The 15,554-nt window shown below is 41.6% G+C and overlaps 1 protein-coding gene across 3 annotated transcripts; it reads left to right on the plus strand.

Annotated features, from left to right (window-relative positions):
• The first annotated feature begins 154 nt into the window (after window positions 1–154).
• atp6v0a1a (ATPase H+ transporting V0 subunit a1a) lies at window positions 155–12,845 on the plus strand. Of its 3 annotated transcripts, none has more exons than XM_053442652.1 (22): window positions 155–302; window positions 1,464–1,629; window positions 2,525–2,603; window positions 2,901–2,998; window positions 3,089–3,217; window positions 3,909–3,991; window positions 4,554–4,680; window positions 4,786–4,868; window positions 4,966–5,059; window positions 6,013–6,225; window positions 6,793–6,943; window positions 7,191–7,330; window positions 7,524–7,690; window positions 7,794–7,884; window positions 7,997–8,115; window positions 8,205–8,421; window positions 8,518–8,625; window positions 8,721–8,828; window positions 9,399–9,443; window positions 9,809–9,926; window positions 10,081–10,252; window positions 11,870–12,845. In XM_053442652.1, exons 2-22 carry the CDS (start codon window positions 1,513–1,515, stop codon window positions 11,961–11,963), a joined length of 2,553 nt encoding a protein of 850 aa, XP_053298627.1. In that variant the 5' UTR covers window positions 155–302; window positions 1,464–1,512; the 3' UTR covers window positions 11,964–12,845. The 3 variants fall into 3 exon arrangements, with proteins under 3 accessions (XP_053298627.1, XP_053298628.1, XP_053298629.1); XM_053442653.1 differs by having other exon boundaries at window positions 9,426–9,443; XM_053442654.1 differs by lacking the exon at window positions 9,399–9,443.
• The last annotated feature ends 2,709 nt before the right edge of the window (window positions 12,846–15,554 follow it).

A 15,554-nucleotide genomic window follows, 5' to 3' on the forward strand; every position in this document is an offset into this window, starting at 1 on the left:
CTGGGAGGCGCTAAATACCCGTTAACGATGAACCTCTGCGGGCATCAAGGCGGACAAAATAAAGCGCATAGATGTTTCCGGTGAAAACCTTCAAAATAAAAGCGGCAGAAGTGGGCTGGATCTGCTGGTGTTCATGTGATTCTGCGTCTGCCTCACTTCCTCTTTCTTCAGACCACCGAGAAGTCCACAACAAACAGAGAAGAGGAAACCAGGGCGGAAGTCGGAGTGTGACAGAGACGAGGAGAGAGAGAGAGAGAGAGAGATAGAGAGAGGATCTGCACCTGAACAGCAACAACACAGAGGTACGAAAAATGGCTGGATAACAATTAAATTAACTGACACTAGAAACTGTCGCTCTCATTTTATGAAATTGGTTCAGTCTAATATTACAGAGCAGGTGCGCTAGGTTAGCGTTAGCCGTCATGTTAGCTCATCCCTCTGCCAACCCAAGTCCTTTAAGTGAGCTAACTTAGCCAACCGACACCACCGACGTCTCACAACAGCATCACATTAATTCATATCCAGTTGTGTCGCATGTTATCTTGCTCTCCACGTTGAAGCTCTGCCAGTATGCTAACCCAGCTAACTCCCAATGATGGGTTACTGGAGTTAAATCAAGTTATCGCCTGCTAATTAGCCAACACTCCCTGTCACTGCCATGCTACGTCATTAGGGTTAGATCTGTTGTGTCATAGTGTTGTTGCATCCATCTGTAAGGAGATGTGTCAGTAGCTGTGTCAGTAGCTGTTAGCTCTGTAGCACCTCCAGCTTTGACAGGCGAAGCTGCAGCAGTCAGTTAGCTCAGCTCGTCAGTAGCTGTCTGATGTGTCAGTTTATAGGTTTACAGTTAACAAAATGTGATTTTCCTTACATTACATTTTTACATTACTTACATGTAATGGTGTGCTAATGCAAACCTGTGTTATAGCGCCAGGTCAGAGGACGGGCACTCAGTCGTGATGTGCCTGGGGCTTACGAGAGCTCCTGGTCACATGCTACCTTGTAATCCACAGATCCACAGATAAGCCCAGTGTGGTGGTTTTTACAGTAGTCGGTTATGTTGCAGGGTCTCCTGGGAAAACTTCCCCGTTTTATTTTAAATAAATTTAAAAAAGAGCTGCTTACCAGGATCACTAACTTGTGCTTTACTTCCTCAATAAAAATCCAGTGCACACACAGGTCTTTTAATGTCAGAGATCACTCTCATTCTTAGCATAAGAACATTCCTGTAGTAATCATGGGATCAGCATGGGGCAGGCTAAAATACAGTTTTTCAAGGTCACATGCCATCTTCTCACACTTGTGCTAAATTAACACAGGGCTGACACAGGCCGCCCTCATTAGTGGTTTTAACACTAGTCCGCCAAAGAGAGAAAAGTGTTGAATGTTGAACGAAACTGAAAAGAGAGTTTGCTTTCTATTCTCGGCACTAACGGCAAAACATTGTTTTTTTTGTTTTCTAGAGGTGCTGCTTGATTCGAGGGAGGCGCAGGGCTCACAACCTTCGGCAACATGGGGGAACTCTTCAGAAGTGAGGAGATGACGCTGGCTCAGCTCTTCCTCCAGTCAGAAGCTGCCTATTGTTGTGTCAGTGAACTGGGAGAGATTGGGATGGTGCAGTTCCGTGATGTAAGTCCACCTCTATCCGGCACTGTCGCGCCTTGTTTCATAATGCCTCGGTTATTTACTTTTGAGACAGACCAACAAATGAGTCGGCTGATTTTTAAAGTCGATATTGGTCATCGACCGGTACTTTCACTGACATTGCCACTGACAAAAAATGGCTACAGACACATCTTTAGACATTAAATCTAATTTTTTATCCTAGATTTTTTACTACTTACATTTTGAATAAGTAGAACGCACTAATACATTGGGGTTAAATTAATCTTTAAAGATGGAAACAACAGCATAATATTGACCAATGTAAAAATTATTTACTTAAGATTGTACTTGACATTTTCCACCGACTAAAACCCATAAAGCGTAACGTCTTCTGTGGTTATGTAGAGATGATCCCATCAGTAAAACTGTTGAGAAAGTGCATGCCTTCTGCACCATGTTCATCATGTGCTCACAGCTGACCCCTCATTCCACGCATGAGAATGCCCATTCCTGACGAGCCCTGAGAGAAGCTCTGTGCCAGACTATTGGTTAAGCTTTAACAAGAGTAGGTCCGTGCATCCACAATGGTGTTTTAGTCATATGATCAAGTTCCACTTCACCAGTGAAAAAAGACCCAGTAATAAATCTTAAGAAAGAATCTGTTTTATAAAACTTTGAAAAGGTTTTTTGAAATACTCTAAAATCAATGGAGACGTTGTTTTATTGTATTATTTATTTACAGGGTCTGGAGCCATTTAGTTGTTGATGAAAGTGTGTGTACTTGGTCTAACACCTACTCTGATACAAATGTTACTGGAGCACAATTATTGTAGTATTTTCTTAACTGTCATTTCTCTGCAAACATCACCATGTCCATGTTGTGTTGCTCAACCTTGAATTACGTTCTGTTTCCTCGCAGCTAAATCCTGATGTCAACGTGTTCCAGAGAAAGTTTGTTAATGAAGTGCGACGATGTGAAGAGATGGATCGCAAACTGAGTAAGTGAACTTAGAGCACTTGCCTTTGCACTGAGATTTAACCCCTAAATGGACAGTCATGGTCAGTTATAATATAAATAATGTTTTTACCAGCCATGTCAGTCCCATCTACAGCCCCAACCCCTGTCCGTCAGAAGCTTCTGTGTTTTTGCTTGAATTCGTTGTTTGACATAAAAAAATTGCTGCCACTCATACACGCAGGCCCTTATGCTTATAAGGAGAAATTCTTTATTCAGCATAAAACAGCTAATTGCACACCTGTACCCTTTTTCTCACCTTTGTAATTCTCTCTTACAGGATTTGTAGAGAAAGAAATAAAGAAGGCAAACATCGCAATCATTGACACTGGAGAAAACCCAGAAGTCCCCCTTCCGAGGGACATGATCGACATGGAGGTAACTGCTCTCAATCGCTCTACAAGCTAAACAGTGATCTGTATCATCCACTGCTTCCGGCTACTCACCTCTCTGAACGTCTCTCCGCAGGCCACATACGAGAAGCTTGAGAACGAACTGAAGGAGATAAACACCAACCAAGAGGCCCTAAAAAAGAACTACTTGGAACTGACGGAGCTCAAACACATTCTGCGTCGCACGCAACAGTTCTTTGATGAGGTCAGCTTCAATGAAAGTTCTTTAATGTTGTGGACCCCTGAGAGAGAATTGAGATTTTTGGTTATTTATGGTTACGGGTAAAAATTGCAACCGAAACTCATCTCAGATTTGCATACCTGCTGATGTCTATGCTGGTTAACACACACACAAAGGGACATTTATTGCTGCTTGATTTGGCAAAGGGTTTTAGCACTCATGATTCTTTATATGCTCACATGACACCATCTGTTCGCATCACTTATTAAGCTGTAATAGCACTGCTGTATAGCACTTTATTAAGGCTCAGCACAGTGCACTCTGTCCATTTGTCTTTTAAGTAAAATTCCTTCCATTCCACCTCTGCCCCGCTTCAATTCCACTTCACTGCCTTCACAAGCAAGCCTGTGTTAGCTTACAATGCTAAATGGTCTTTTACAAGTTGTTATGAGCTTAGAATGAGGTGAATCATTTATCCAGTAACGCGCTGTGTCTGGTCAGCCATTAACCGCTGAAGTTCACTGTCTTTGCTGTAAACAAACCCTAGCTCATTATCTTCCCTCTGTCCAGATCTCATTACCTTTATGTGAGAAATATCTGAGGTATATTAGATGTATTATATTAGCACTGTTCGTGTGTTTGTGTCTCCGGCAATGCTGTGGCATAAGTGAATTTGTTGCCATCCTAGCTGATGATTTAACTGACTTTCATCCAGATGGAGGACCCCAGTTTACTGGAGGAATCATCCGCCCCCCTGGATCCCAGTGAGGTTATCCGAGGGACTCCTCTCAGACTGGGGTGAGTCTGCTTATGTGGAATCTTCTCATTTAAAAGGATTACGCTTTTCTGTTTGAGATTTCCACTCTGTGCCATCTGTGTCTAAACTGTTACAACCAGCCAATCAACTCCCACACACCAGCTCATGCCAAAATGCTTAGAAAGGAAACAAAGGTCACCTGAAGTGAAAAATCATTTTAGAACATTCACAGAATAAAGAAGAGGGACCTTTAGTAGACAGATAAAACAAACCCAACCTGTCTTTTAATATCGGAAAAAACGCATGACTTGGTTTATATATATATATATATATATATAATACATTTTCATCCATGTCAAATATTTTAGGATGGATGTCAGAGGACATATTGCACATATTTTAATAATTTTGTGTAAGAATACACAAGATATAGATGGAATTGTAATCAAAATAAAAACTGTTGAAATCGTGGAAGACAGAAGATGGGGATGATATATAAAAAAGAGACATAGGATTATTTTTCATTTAATGGGGCTTTTAAGGTGTACTTTTATCCATACCAGCCAAGGGAACTAGTAACAAGTGATGTTTGCTTTGTTATAGATTTGTAGCTGGAGTCATTGGCAGAGAACGTATCCCCACATTTGAGAGGATGCTCTGGAGAGTTTGCAGAGGAAACGTCTTCCTGAGGCAGACAGACATTGAAGAACCTCTGGAGGACCCGACCACGGTCAGTTCATTTAATAAACAAAATGATTTGTAGCCTGTAAGCGTGGTCAGAAACGGTACATGCTTCACTGTTCTCCCACCAAACTCCGATTTCTTTTCCCCACAGGGCGACCAAGTCCACAAGTCTGTCTTCATCATCTTCTTCCAGGGAGACCAGCTGAAGAATAGAGTCAAGAAGATCTGTGAGGGGTTAGTCCATCAGCTACATTTTACACCTATACAAAACAAGTTTATCAAGTGTTCTCAGCCAACATATCCTCATCCGTAATCCTTTATCTGTCCTTAGCTTCAGAGCCACTTTGTACCCTTGTCCAGAAACACCACAGGAGAGGAAAGAGATGTTAGCAGGAGTGAATGCTCGCATTGATGACCTGCAAATGGTAAATGCACTTTCAGGGAAAAGACCCAGACACTGCTTACTCATAAACATGAACTTGCACCAAACACACTTGAACTTTTTACTTCTCTTTTCTTTTGCTTCTGCTTGTTACAGTGAGTTTGTAGAGGAAATTTCACAAGACAGGAAGTGATCTGTTTTTTTCATTTTGCTCTCAGACAAAGGTCTAAGCCAGATATGCTTCTCATAAGAAGTACAGGTATCAGATGTATGTTGCACAAATGATACCTCATAGAAAATATTATATTGTAGGATTTATGGGACTTTAAATTGGCAGTTTTTTTGCCCAAGTCTCATATGTTCCTAAACTCAGTCAAGCAGCTGTGTCAGGTTTGTTCAAGTAGGATATCCTCAAATAATATGAGATCACCGACCGTTCCTGTAACAGCTTGTAAGACTCAGTTACATGATGCTTGGCATGCCTCCTGCCTGCATGTATATATGTGTCATGGTGTTTGTGGATGCAGTATTATGCTTGTCGCTACGTGGGCATGAGAGCTGAATGGCAGAATGGCATTGAAGATGAAGAAAGTGGAGCTATTTGGCCAGCGATCAGCAATGTGTGTGGCCCATTAAGCCTCTCGACAGCAGGGAAAACCTGTTACTGTTTCCTAATCATGCCAGTAAATGTAAACCCTTTCTATGAATATCGAGGAATGTCTGATTCATTGCTGCTATTTTTAGTTTTCTTCTTATGATAGCCTTTTTTGGTCGTCGTGTACATTACAACCTGCACAGCTGTGACTCTATTTTAAAAGATTCTTAGATGACAATTGTTTAATGATTCGATTTGTACAAATCAAAATGATATGTGAGAATAGTGTTGTGGCCCGGATAGGCAGCATTAACAATGATCTTTCAGATATGTGCTGAGCCCTGGAAGTTCCGGAGTTCATGTTTAATAACAACTTACTTGGCTCTTGTCTGTCCCTAAAGGTGCTGAACCAGACCGAGGATCACAGGCAGAGGGTCCTGCAGGCTGCAGCCAAGACAGTCCGAGTGTGGCTCATCAAGGTGAGGAAGATGAAGGCCGTCTACCACACCCTCAACCTCTGCAACATTGACGTCACTCAGAAGTGTCTGATCGCTGAGGTTTGGTGTCCCGTCTCTGACATGGACTCCATCCAGTTTGCCCTGCGCAGGGGGACGGTGAGTAACTGAGCAGCAGTAAATAGAGACTTACCTCCCTTTACAAAGTTTAACGCATAGTTTATTGACACAGTCACACAATGGGCTGTCTGATGTGTCTAACTTAAATAAAACAGAACCAGACTGAAGAGCTTGTTTTTCTAGCACATGCCTGATTGAAGAGTGGAGAGGCCAAATCAGCACATTGAAACTCTAGAGTCATGTTCCTCAAACCAATGGTAAATAAGTTTTCGACTGTGGCAGAGGCAACTGCCATCAGGAAATACTGTTTCCATGAGGGGAAGCACTGGTACTGCTTCCAAGGAACAATCTGCTGTAAAACCCTTAATCATATGCAGTGAGAAAGAAGCAGGATATCACTTTTTTCTGTGCAGTTAGATGACAGTATTCTCAGAGCATCATTTTAAGATATCTCCATCATATGTTGCGCTGATCCCATACCTTCATCACCCTTGAAATAGCTGTTTGTTGCATGAGATTAAAAGGAATGGAAGAAGATTTCTGGTAAAATAAAATCTATGTCTGACATAATTAAGCCTTTTTGTGACATTGTTTTCTGCACTGCAGGAAAAAAGCGGCTCCACGGTGCCTTCCATTCTGAACAGGATGCAGTCTAAGCAAACCCCACCCACCTTTAACAAGACGAACAAGTTCACCTCCGGCTTTCAAAACATTGTCGATGCCTATGGGATTGGCAGCTACCGCGAGATAAACCCTGGTAAGAATGTGCCACACCGTCGTTCTGGTCATATTTAGAACCTCAGGTGTATCCTTGTCATCTGAGGCAGGTTTTTGTCCATGAAACGGTCTGTTGACTCAGCTGCCTGTAGTATTAAACTCCAGTCTCATCCATTATCACCTTGTTGTGGCGTGTTTCATAATGCGTGTCACTCATTTGTTGTTTTGGCTCCCCACACCACCTCCCTCTCATGTGATGCCTGCCTCCCTGCCGCCTCGTCCTCCAGCGCCATACACCATCATCACCTTCCCCTTCCTTTTCGCGGTCATGTTTGGTGACTTTGGCCACGGGGTGCTCATGACTTGTGCCGCCCTGTACCTTGTGTTGAGAGAGAGCAGGCTAATGGCCGATAAGAACGATAATGAGGTATGGATCCCGTCATTCCCATCTCACCAGTCAAACACCATCTTTACAGGTGAAAGACTAACCCCCCCGAGCTATGAAAGACCTGGTGCTTCTTTGGATTTTTATGCTTATGATTGCAGATATAGAGCTTTTTTTCAATCTCAGTACTTATGTGTTATATATCTTGATGTGATTTTCTTCTGCTTTGGGGCAGATGTTCAGCATGGTGTTTGCAGGGCGCTACATAATCCTGCTGATGGGAATCTTCTCTGTCTACACTGGCATCATTTACAACGACTGCTTCTCCAAGTCCCTCAACGTGTTTGGCTCTGGCTGGAGCGTCAGGCCAATGTTTGACGCTCGAGTAGGAGGCAACTGGACGTAAGTGTCCCTGACGATGGCTGACTGGTGCTTTTTCCCAGTGACTGTTGTAGTTGTGCCGCCATTCAAGTTAGATATCTGATTTGTGTTTTCATCTGTTCAGGCCTGAGACACTTGAAGGCAATAAGGTTTTGCAGCTGGACCCATTGATAGATGGAGTGTTCAGTGGGCCATACCCCATCGGCATCGATCCGGTGATTATTTTAATATGTTTTCCAATAATTCTGCTTTGTACAGACAAGCCCTGTCACATCATGATGATCTAAAAAATGTTGGTATTGCTAATTGTGAACTTGATCATCTCAGATATGGAACATTGCAACCAACAAGCTGACATTCCTGAATTCCTTCAAGATGAAGATGTCTGTGATCCTGGGAGTAATTCACATGCTCTTTGGAATCTCTCTCAGTCTCTTCAACCACCTGTGAGTTTTTCAATCAACATTAATCCTTGTTTTTTTATCCTGTTTGAAGAAGTCCATAATTGCCATGGCTGACTGTGTTTTTCCGGCAGTTATTTCGAGAAGCCCCTGAACATCTACTTGGGATTCATCCCGGAGATCGTCTTCATGTCCAGTTTGTTTGGCTACCTCGTGATACTGATCTTCTATAAGTGGATCGCATACAACGTAACCACCTCCAGGGATGCTCCCAGTCTCCTCATTGCCTTCATCAACATGTTCCTCTTCAACTACAACGACCCCAGTAACAAACCACTCTACAGCGGACAGGTCAGATACACATGTTGGTAACGTTCCATCCATTCTTTTGTCCTCAAATGAACCACAGAAAGATCACTCTCCTTTTTTTCTTTCTTTGTTGTGTAGGCGGTTGTACAATCGCTCTTACTGGTCACTGCCCTGGCATGTGTTCCCTGCATGTTGATAGTGAAAACTCTGATTCTGCGGAGGCAGTACTTGTGGCGGAAAAATCTGGTAAGATGAAACAGACCTGTGTCCACTTCAAATATTTTAATACATGGTAGATAATAATAAAAGCAAGATTTAACTTTACCCATCTTGTATGACAGGGCACCCAGAACTTTGGAGGGATCAGGGTGGGCAACGGCCCCACTGAGGACGAGGCTGAAATCATCCAGCATGACCAGCTCTCGCAGCACTCTGAGGAAGAACCTGAGGTAAAAAGATGAATAAATAAAGACTCTTGCCGTCTCCTTGGCAATTGTCTCCTTTACTCGGCCACAAGGCAGGAGTAACGCCAGGCCAACACTTACTGAGGTTATCGGATCTACTCACGTCTCTGAATAATTCAGTCACTCGGACTTGGTCGGAAACAGAAATCGATACCTCACGTCTCCACTTCCACTGTGTCAAATCCTTCAAATACATAAATTATGGATTAAAGTCTGGTTGGACAAGAGATGGTTTAACGAGCTCCGATGTATCAGTTAAAAAAAATATGGTTCACTCCTTCCTTTATCATTTCAAATGCTGTTTTTGATGTTTACGTGGTTTCATAGCTTCTTCCATCCATTCACATTTGTATCGGATATGGATAAATCGACTTTTCTTTAACATTGTGAAGCCAGGGTGTTTTAGCCATGATGAAGGTATGCTCTTCTAGTTTAACTCGTTTGTTTGGTTCCTCTTGTTTCTATTTGAGTGTCTAACTGATTCTCTCATCACTGTTCTGTTTACTCATGTCTGTCTCTCCATCTATGTGTGTCTGCGTGCTGCCAATAACCAAGAGTTGCCTTTTGTCACCTGCTTTCAAGGCCCGTGAAGAGGAAGAGGTAGGACAGGAGCTCGTGCTACACCCCCAGCCTGCAACCTATCCCCTTGTCTTGTCAAAGTGCATGTGGAGCCAGTTCTGTCCCTTTCTGTCCCTCGCTTCGTATTTTCTCCTCCTCTGTCTTCTGCTCTTAGCTGTATCTGCTGTCTCTATTAGTCGGTGTTTGGTAGCGGCTGGTTCTTTGGGTTAACAGGGTGTTAAGACAACGGTGCATCTTCTAATTTGGCTTCAATTACCTGAATGATCATGTAAATACAAGGAAGCGGCTCCTTCAGTATGGACCTCAGGACCCAGAGATGTGGTTTTCCAGAGTTTCAGGCTGACACACAGTAATGTTCTGATTTGATGTCTTGTTATGTCCCATAGTTTAACTTTGCGGATGTGGCAGTACATCAGGCGATCCACACCATAGAGTACTGCCTGGGCTGCATCTCAAACACCGCTTCCTATCTGAGGCTCTGGGCCCTCAGTCTGGCTCATGCACGTAAGTACACATCCTGTATCCTTGCTTAATTAACTAGGCAATACAGAGACATTTATAAAGGGAAATAAACTCTCTCTGCATTCAAATTAAATGCATGAACCTCCAACTTTATCTGAGCAGTGACATCTGTGTATCTTCACTGTCTCGTGTGCAGAGCTGTCGGAGGTGCTGTGGACCATGGTGATGCACATTGGCCTTTCTTCCAACAATGCTGCAGGTTTCATCCTCCTGGCCATAGTCTTTTTCTTCTTTGCTGTTCTCACAGTTGCCATCCTCCTCATTATGGAGGGTCTGTCAGCCTTCCTGCATGCACTGCGACTGCACTGGTAAGCTGAGTTTTGCGTTTGTCCTTAAATTGTTGTTTTGAGTTGTTCTGTCCTAACTTGTTAAAGATGAGCTGCATGACCGTTAAGCCCTGCAAACTGCAGAGCTGTAGCGCCATCTGCAGGCAAGAGGTTATTTAACTTACTGGTTCTCAGCGGACCATCCCAGGGTTCTGTTTATGAGTGAATAAAAAAAATGCGTCACCATTTCAATCATCTGTCTTTCAACTTAATCAAAATATAGATTGTGTAGTTCTAATATCCAGAAGAGCTGGACCTATTTAGATTTTTAGAGGCTGATGTCAATTATAATTTTCCATACATCTGCCAGTCAATTTGGCTGTGTCCTATTTAGAAATCAAAAACTCCCATTGCCCATCACTCAAACTCCTTCCTGGCTGGGGACCTGGAACACGTTTGGCTCATGTCATTGTTGTTTTTTCCATTTATGTTGTGTTTGCATTGGTGCAGAGCAGTCTCCTTAGTGTAGCACAGACAAGTCTTTGTTGTCCCCTCATTACTGTCTTTGTCTGGATTTGTTGAATGTCATCCTGGGTTCATAATCCACTGGCACATTTACAGAGCATGTCTGTGCTGCAGCCACTCCTCTAAAATTGTCCTTTATACAAGAATGCTGGGTGATTCAGCTTTCCCCAAATGGGCTTCAAGGACAACTGGATGTAATTTTGAGCACAGGGAAGCTGAAATAATAACCCATCATAGCTTTTATAAGGCTCTTGAAATCATTATATGATAGGATGCATGATTTGTGCAGGATTTTTTCGAAACCTATTTGCCAATGAGGTGGAAAACCACTTAAGTTTTCATTAGTCAAAGGACAAATCTCTCAACTTTTAACTGCTCATCTCTATTAAGCTAATTTCAGACAGAAATGAATTCCAGACAAGTTTTCTTGCCACCCAATAGTTAAATGTCCATAAATTATCTTAGTTAGCCCATGTGAGAATACAGCAGGAAAATTCACAGCTAGCGAGTTGGCACGGTGATGATGTTTCTAACACACAATGGAGGCAAAACTTTTTCAGAGTTTATATCAGTAAATGTGAAAAGATTTAACCACTAGCTGAGGAATCATGGAGAGCTTAACCATCACATGTTGGTTGGTGTTAAGTTAGTGTTTACAATTTTAAAAGAATCTAATTATAACTATGTGATTAAAAACAAACATGGATAAGACTTGAAAATTATTAACTTAATTTTACGAATTTTTAACACCGGCTGCATCTGAGTTTTTTTGCAAGGAAACGCACAGGAAGTTATGAACAGAACTGACAGGCTATGGAATGGCAGGTATCTTTGGCTCATCAGTTAAAAGGTCAACCAGCCATAACTTAGCATAGGCCTTTTTAAAAATAGAGCCCGATCACTTTCCAAAGTGGAAGCGGCTTAGGTATCTGGGTCCAGGAGCAGAGCTGTAGACATGAGAGGGTGCAGGTGGGTGCAGACTGTGGAATGAGGAGCAAGGGTCATCGGCTACAGTCCTTATACTCAGCATTCCCCAACCTGAAAGTCATCACAGCTTTGTACCTGGTTGTTTTATTGTGTGCAAGACTCTTGGTCATTGTTTTTTAATCAGATCTTTATATTTTTTTTATGCAGGGTGGAGTTCCAGAACAAGTTTTACTCAGGCCAGGGCTTCAAATTCCTCCCTTTCACCTTCGAAAGCATCTTGGACGGGGGGTTAGAAGATTGAGTCCTGACGCCTCTTCTTTATCTTCTTCAATTAATATCTCTCATCTGAGAATCTGTGTGGTGTTGAACAGTGATTTTTGATTGAAGCAGCTTCCACAACTTTGCAGCCAAGATTATCTGTCAGACTGTCGTTTGTTTTGAGCCTTGCGTCATTTTCAGAATCAGTAGCTAAATCTGGAACCCCTACTCAAGCAATTACCATTCATTCATTCCAGAGAAAATAAGATTAGCAGTAGCTGTAATCTGTCATGTGTCTCGTCTCAGTGAAGTCATTTTGTTTTACCTGTGTTTTATTTAGTTTATTATTATTTATGCAAAATTCTTTATAAAACCTGCATTTTTCCTACGTGGGAGTGTTGCAATACTGATTATTACAAACAAGGCTACGTGTACATTTCTTGACTGATGATGCCGATAAAAGCTAGAAGCCTTTTCCACGTTGGTGTATGCAGATTGTCTCTTTCTCTTAGTGTACAAGTACAACTCGTTGAATTGCATACTGACCTCGCATATCGAGCTTTAAAGGTCTAAAGGGAAAACGATAAAACACCAGGATGTCGGTTGATTCTTTCACAGTTTCTTGTGTTGTGCTCTGATGTCACTGCCCTTTTTGCTGAGTAATCTGAATAAAGTGGAATCTGTAGGCGGTTGTCCTCCAACAACGGAACACACTGAAGGGATTTGACCGTGTCAGCACAAGTGATTTTTGTTCCTACTTCTCAATTTTACTTGTGTCAAAGTCTGAAGTGTTTTCCTCCGCTTGAAAGGGAGTAAGAGCGACACACAGGAGTCATGACCAAGTAGAATTCATTCCCCAGAAATGAACGAGCACCGGCAGTCATTGTGCATCTCTTTGTCAATAAAGTAGAAAGAGCTGGTTAAAGTGTTGGTTTGATTTTTTTTGTCAAACATATAGTAAAGCAAAAAGTGAAAGTCCTGTTATCTGGGTAATTACAGAAGTTTTATCTTGCTGCACAAACCAAGCAAGAGCAGCAGAGGAACCCAGCAGCCAGCAGGGGGCAGCCTCAGAACATCGCATGGAAACAAGCAGTAGCAGACTGCTTGGAAATTAAGCAGCAAAGATCCAGGGATTTGTTGTTTTTGTAGATTTGTGCAGCAGTGAGGCAACACCTGGTCTGTGCATGAAGTGGAAGTCAACCTGAGAAGCTAAACTTGAACGAGGACATCCAGAAGGGGACAGAGAGACAGCTTACCTTCAAAGTAAAAGTTCAGGAGGCCGGAAGTTTGATTTGATTAATGAGTAATGAGTGACCCTTACTCCTTGTGCTAGTTGATGGGAACAATATGTCATTTATTTGATTACCGAATATAAACTAGAAGGTTTTGCATGAATTTTCAGAATTATATTAAATTAAATGTGTCCCACACTGATTCTTGTAAGGCGTCAGAAGCCAAGGTTGGAAACTACTGGGTTATTCTCCAACAATAGGTATTTAAAGCATGTTAAATCATCCAGTATCTAAAATCCCCAAATATAAAAGCATCTTTTAATAAAGGCTGTCAAATATATGTAGTAATCGGTGTGGCCTAGTTGGTAGAGTGGGAGTGCAAAAGAAGGTTGGCGGTTCAATCCCCACTCTTCCCTATGTGCATGCCAAAGTGTCCTAGGCAAGGTGTTGAGCCGATACATTTGGCAGGACTTCAATCACCTATTAATTGCACAATATCATACACTATGTACATTTACAAACATAAAAAGATAAATTTAATTAATCCTGCGCATTTCGCTTCTGTGCAGGAAGTAAATTGAAAAGCCGATTTTTTATATTTGATGAATTGTTTTTCAAAATTTGTTTTGTACCGTACATAGGGACTTTCAAAGTAAAAAAGTGCAAGAATGAACTGTTATGTGTTGGAGTAGAATTAACAAGAACCTTTTTGACTTCAGATGCAGCAGTGGATCCATGTGCATATTTATTGTGAGCTAAAATTCAGCAAGCACTAAAATAGTTTATATCTTTATTATATATAAATTCCAGTTTTGAATCAATACATCACTTACATGACCCAATGAGTGAGTCAGCTGCAGTGTGGTGAGGACCATGTGTTTCACAGTGTTATCGGTCCTCTTTGTGGCGCTGTTGAATGGGCTGTACTGTATATGTGACAGCTCCATGAGAAATAACCGAAATGAGAGTCCCCCCCCCCCCCCCCCCTTGTATGTCACCAGTTGTAATAAAAACACTTACAGTGTTTCAGTCCTCAACGGATGAAGTATTTTGATTACCTGCTCTACTGCTGGTATTTGTGCCTGAAATTGGATATTGGATATTTATTTGGCAACCCAAGAGGAAATAACCCGTAACAGCACAGACTACACTGGAAATAGATGGACAGCTATATATTTTGTACATAATGGTCCTGTTCTTTAACATGGCTGTAATTGCCTGGGTTCCCTCAGTCTCACAGTCGCCATGCCGCTGAGTTATAACGCCCCACAGAAGTGTCCATTTGTCTCGCCACTTATTTTGAAAGGGTTTGGTTGATTTTATGATTCAGCAGAGAAGGAAGAATTACTCAGGGGAATGGGCACAGTGTAAACACAGGTTATTCTAAGGGTTATTCTTTTGAAAGTATTGCCAGGGAAAGAGCCAAAACTAAAAGTATTCAATATGCAGGATGTTGTACTACATAACAATTTAAATTATAAAATTGGATTTTTATGTATCTGATTACTGAAGCTGGTAAAGGTGGGGTTAATTCCATTTTAATTACTTTTACTCAAATTGAATTTTCATGGCTTGTAAAATCACTCGGTGGGGATTTTAAAAGTCTAATAAAGTTCTTATCGTTCTTTTATTGGTCGACTGAAGAAATGGCTTATTGATAATCACATATGTGCACATTAGACTACTGACTGCCTGCAGTTTGTCTTTGTTGGTTTTAGATAGATAGATAGATGGATACTTTATAAATCCCGTGGGAAATTCATACTTGCTGTGCTTTGTCTCACATGTTGTAACTTATTGTTACCTCAATATTAGTTTGCATATATTGCTTATATTTGTTGACTATAAGATTTTATATTAATCTTAGGTTGCCAGGTTAAAAACTGGCCAGGGACAACAGATGTAAATGTGCCTGTTGAGCTGACTCTGGCTCATTTACAGTCGTTTTGCTGTTGATCGATGAGCATTGTTCCTGTCAAATAAACAAATAAATGAAAAAATGAAATAAACAATCTTTGCATAAATTTAAAGAACACAATTAGTTTGGTGATTAGGCTTTGTAGAACAATCTGAAATTGTAAGTTAACTAGTAAAGTGATCAGATGGTAGTGGAGTAAATACCTCAAACTATACTTGAGTGGAATGATAGGTAAAAGGAAGTCAAGTACACCAGGTACGAGGGCGGAGTCTATAAAAGGGGGTGGAAACCTCACCTGGACTTTCTTACTGCATGGAGCACACATGAGCTCAGCGTTGGTTTGGTGTTTGGTTTGGTAGGATCCTAGCCTGACGTTGTCAGACTCACAATTCTAGTCAGAATGTGAGTCTGAGACCGCTCCATTGGGCTGCGATTATGGGGCGTGTTTCAACTGACCAGGAAGTAAAATTCTTCTTCGCTCAAT

This window comes from Pleuronectes platessa, chromosome 16 (genome assembly GCF_947347685.1).
Source record: "Pleuronectes platessa chromosome 16, fPlePla1.1, whole genome shotgun sequence".
Lineage (NCBI taxonomy): Eukaryota > Metazoa > Chordata > Actinopteri > Pleuronectiformes > Pleuronectidae > Pleuronectes > Pleuronectes platessa.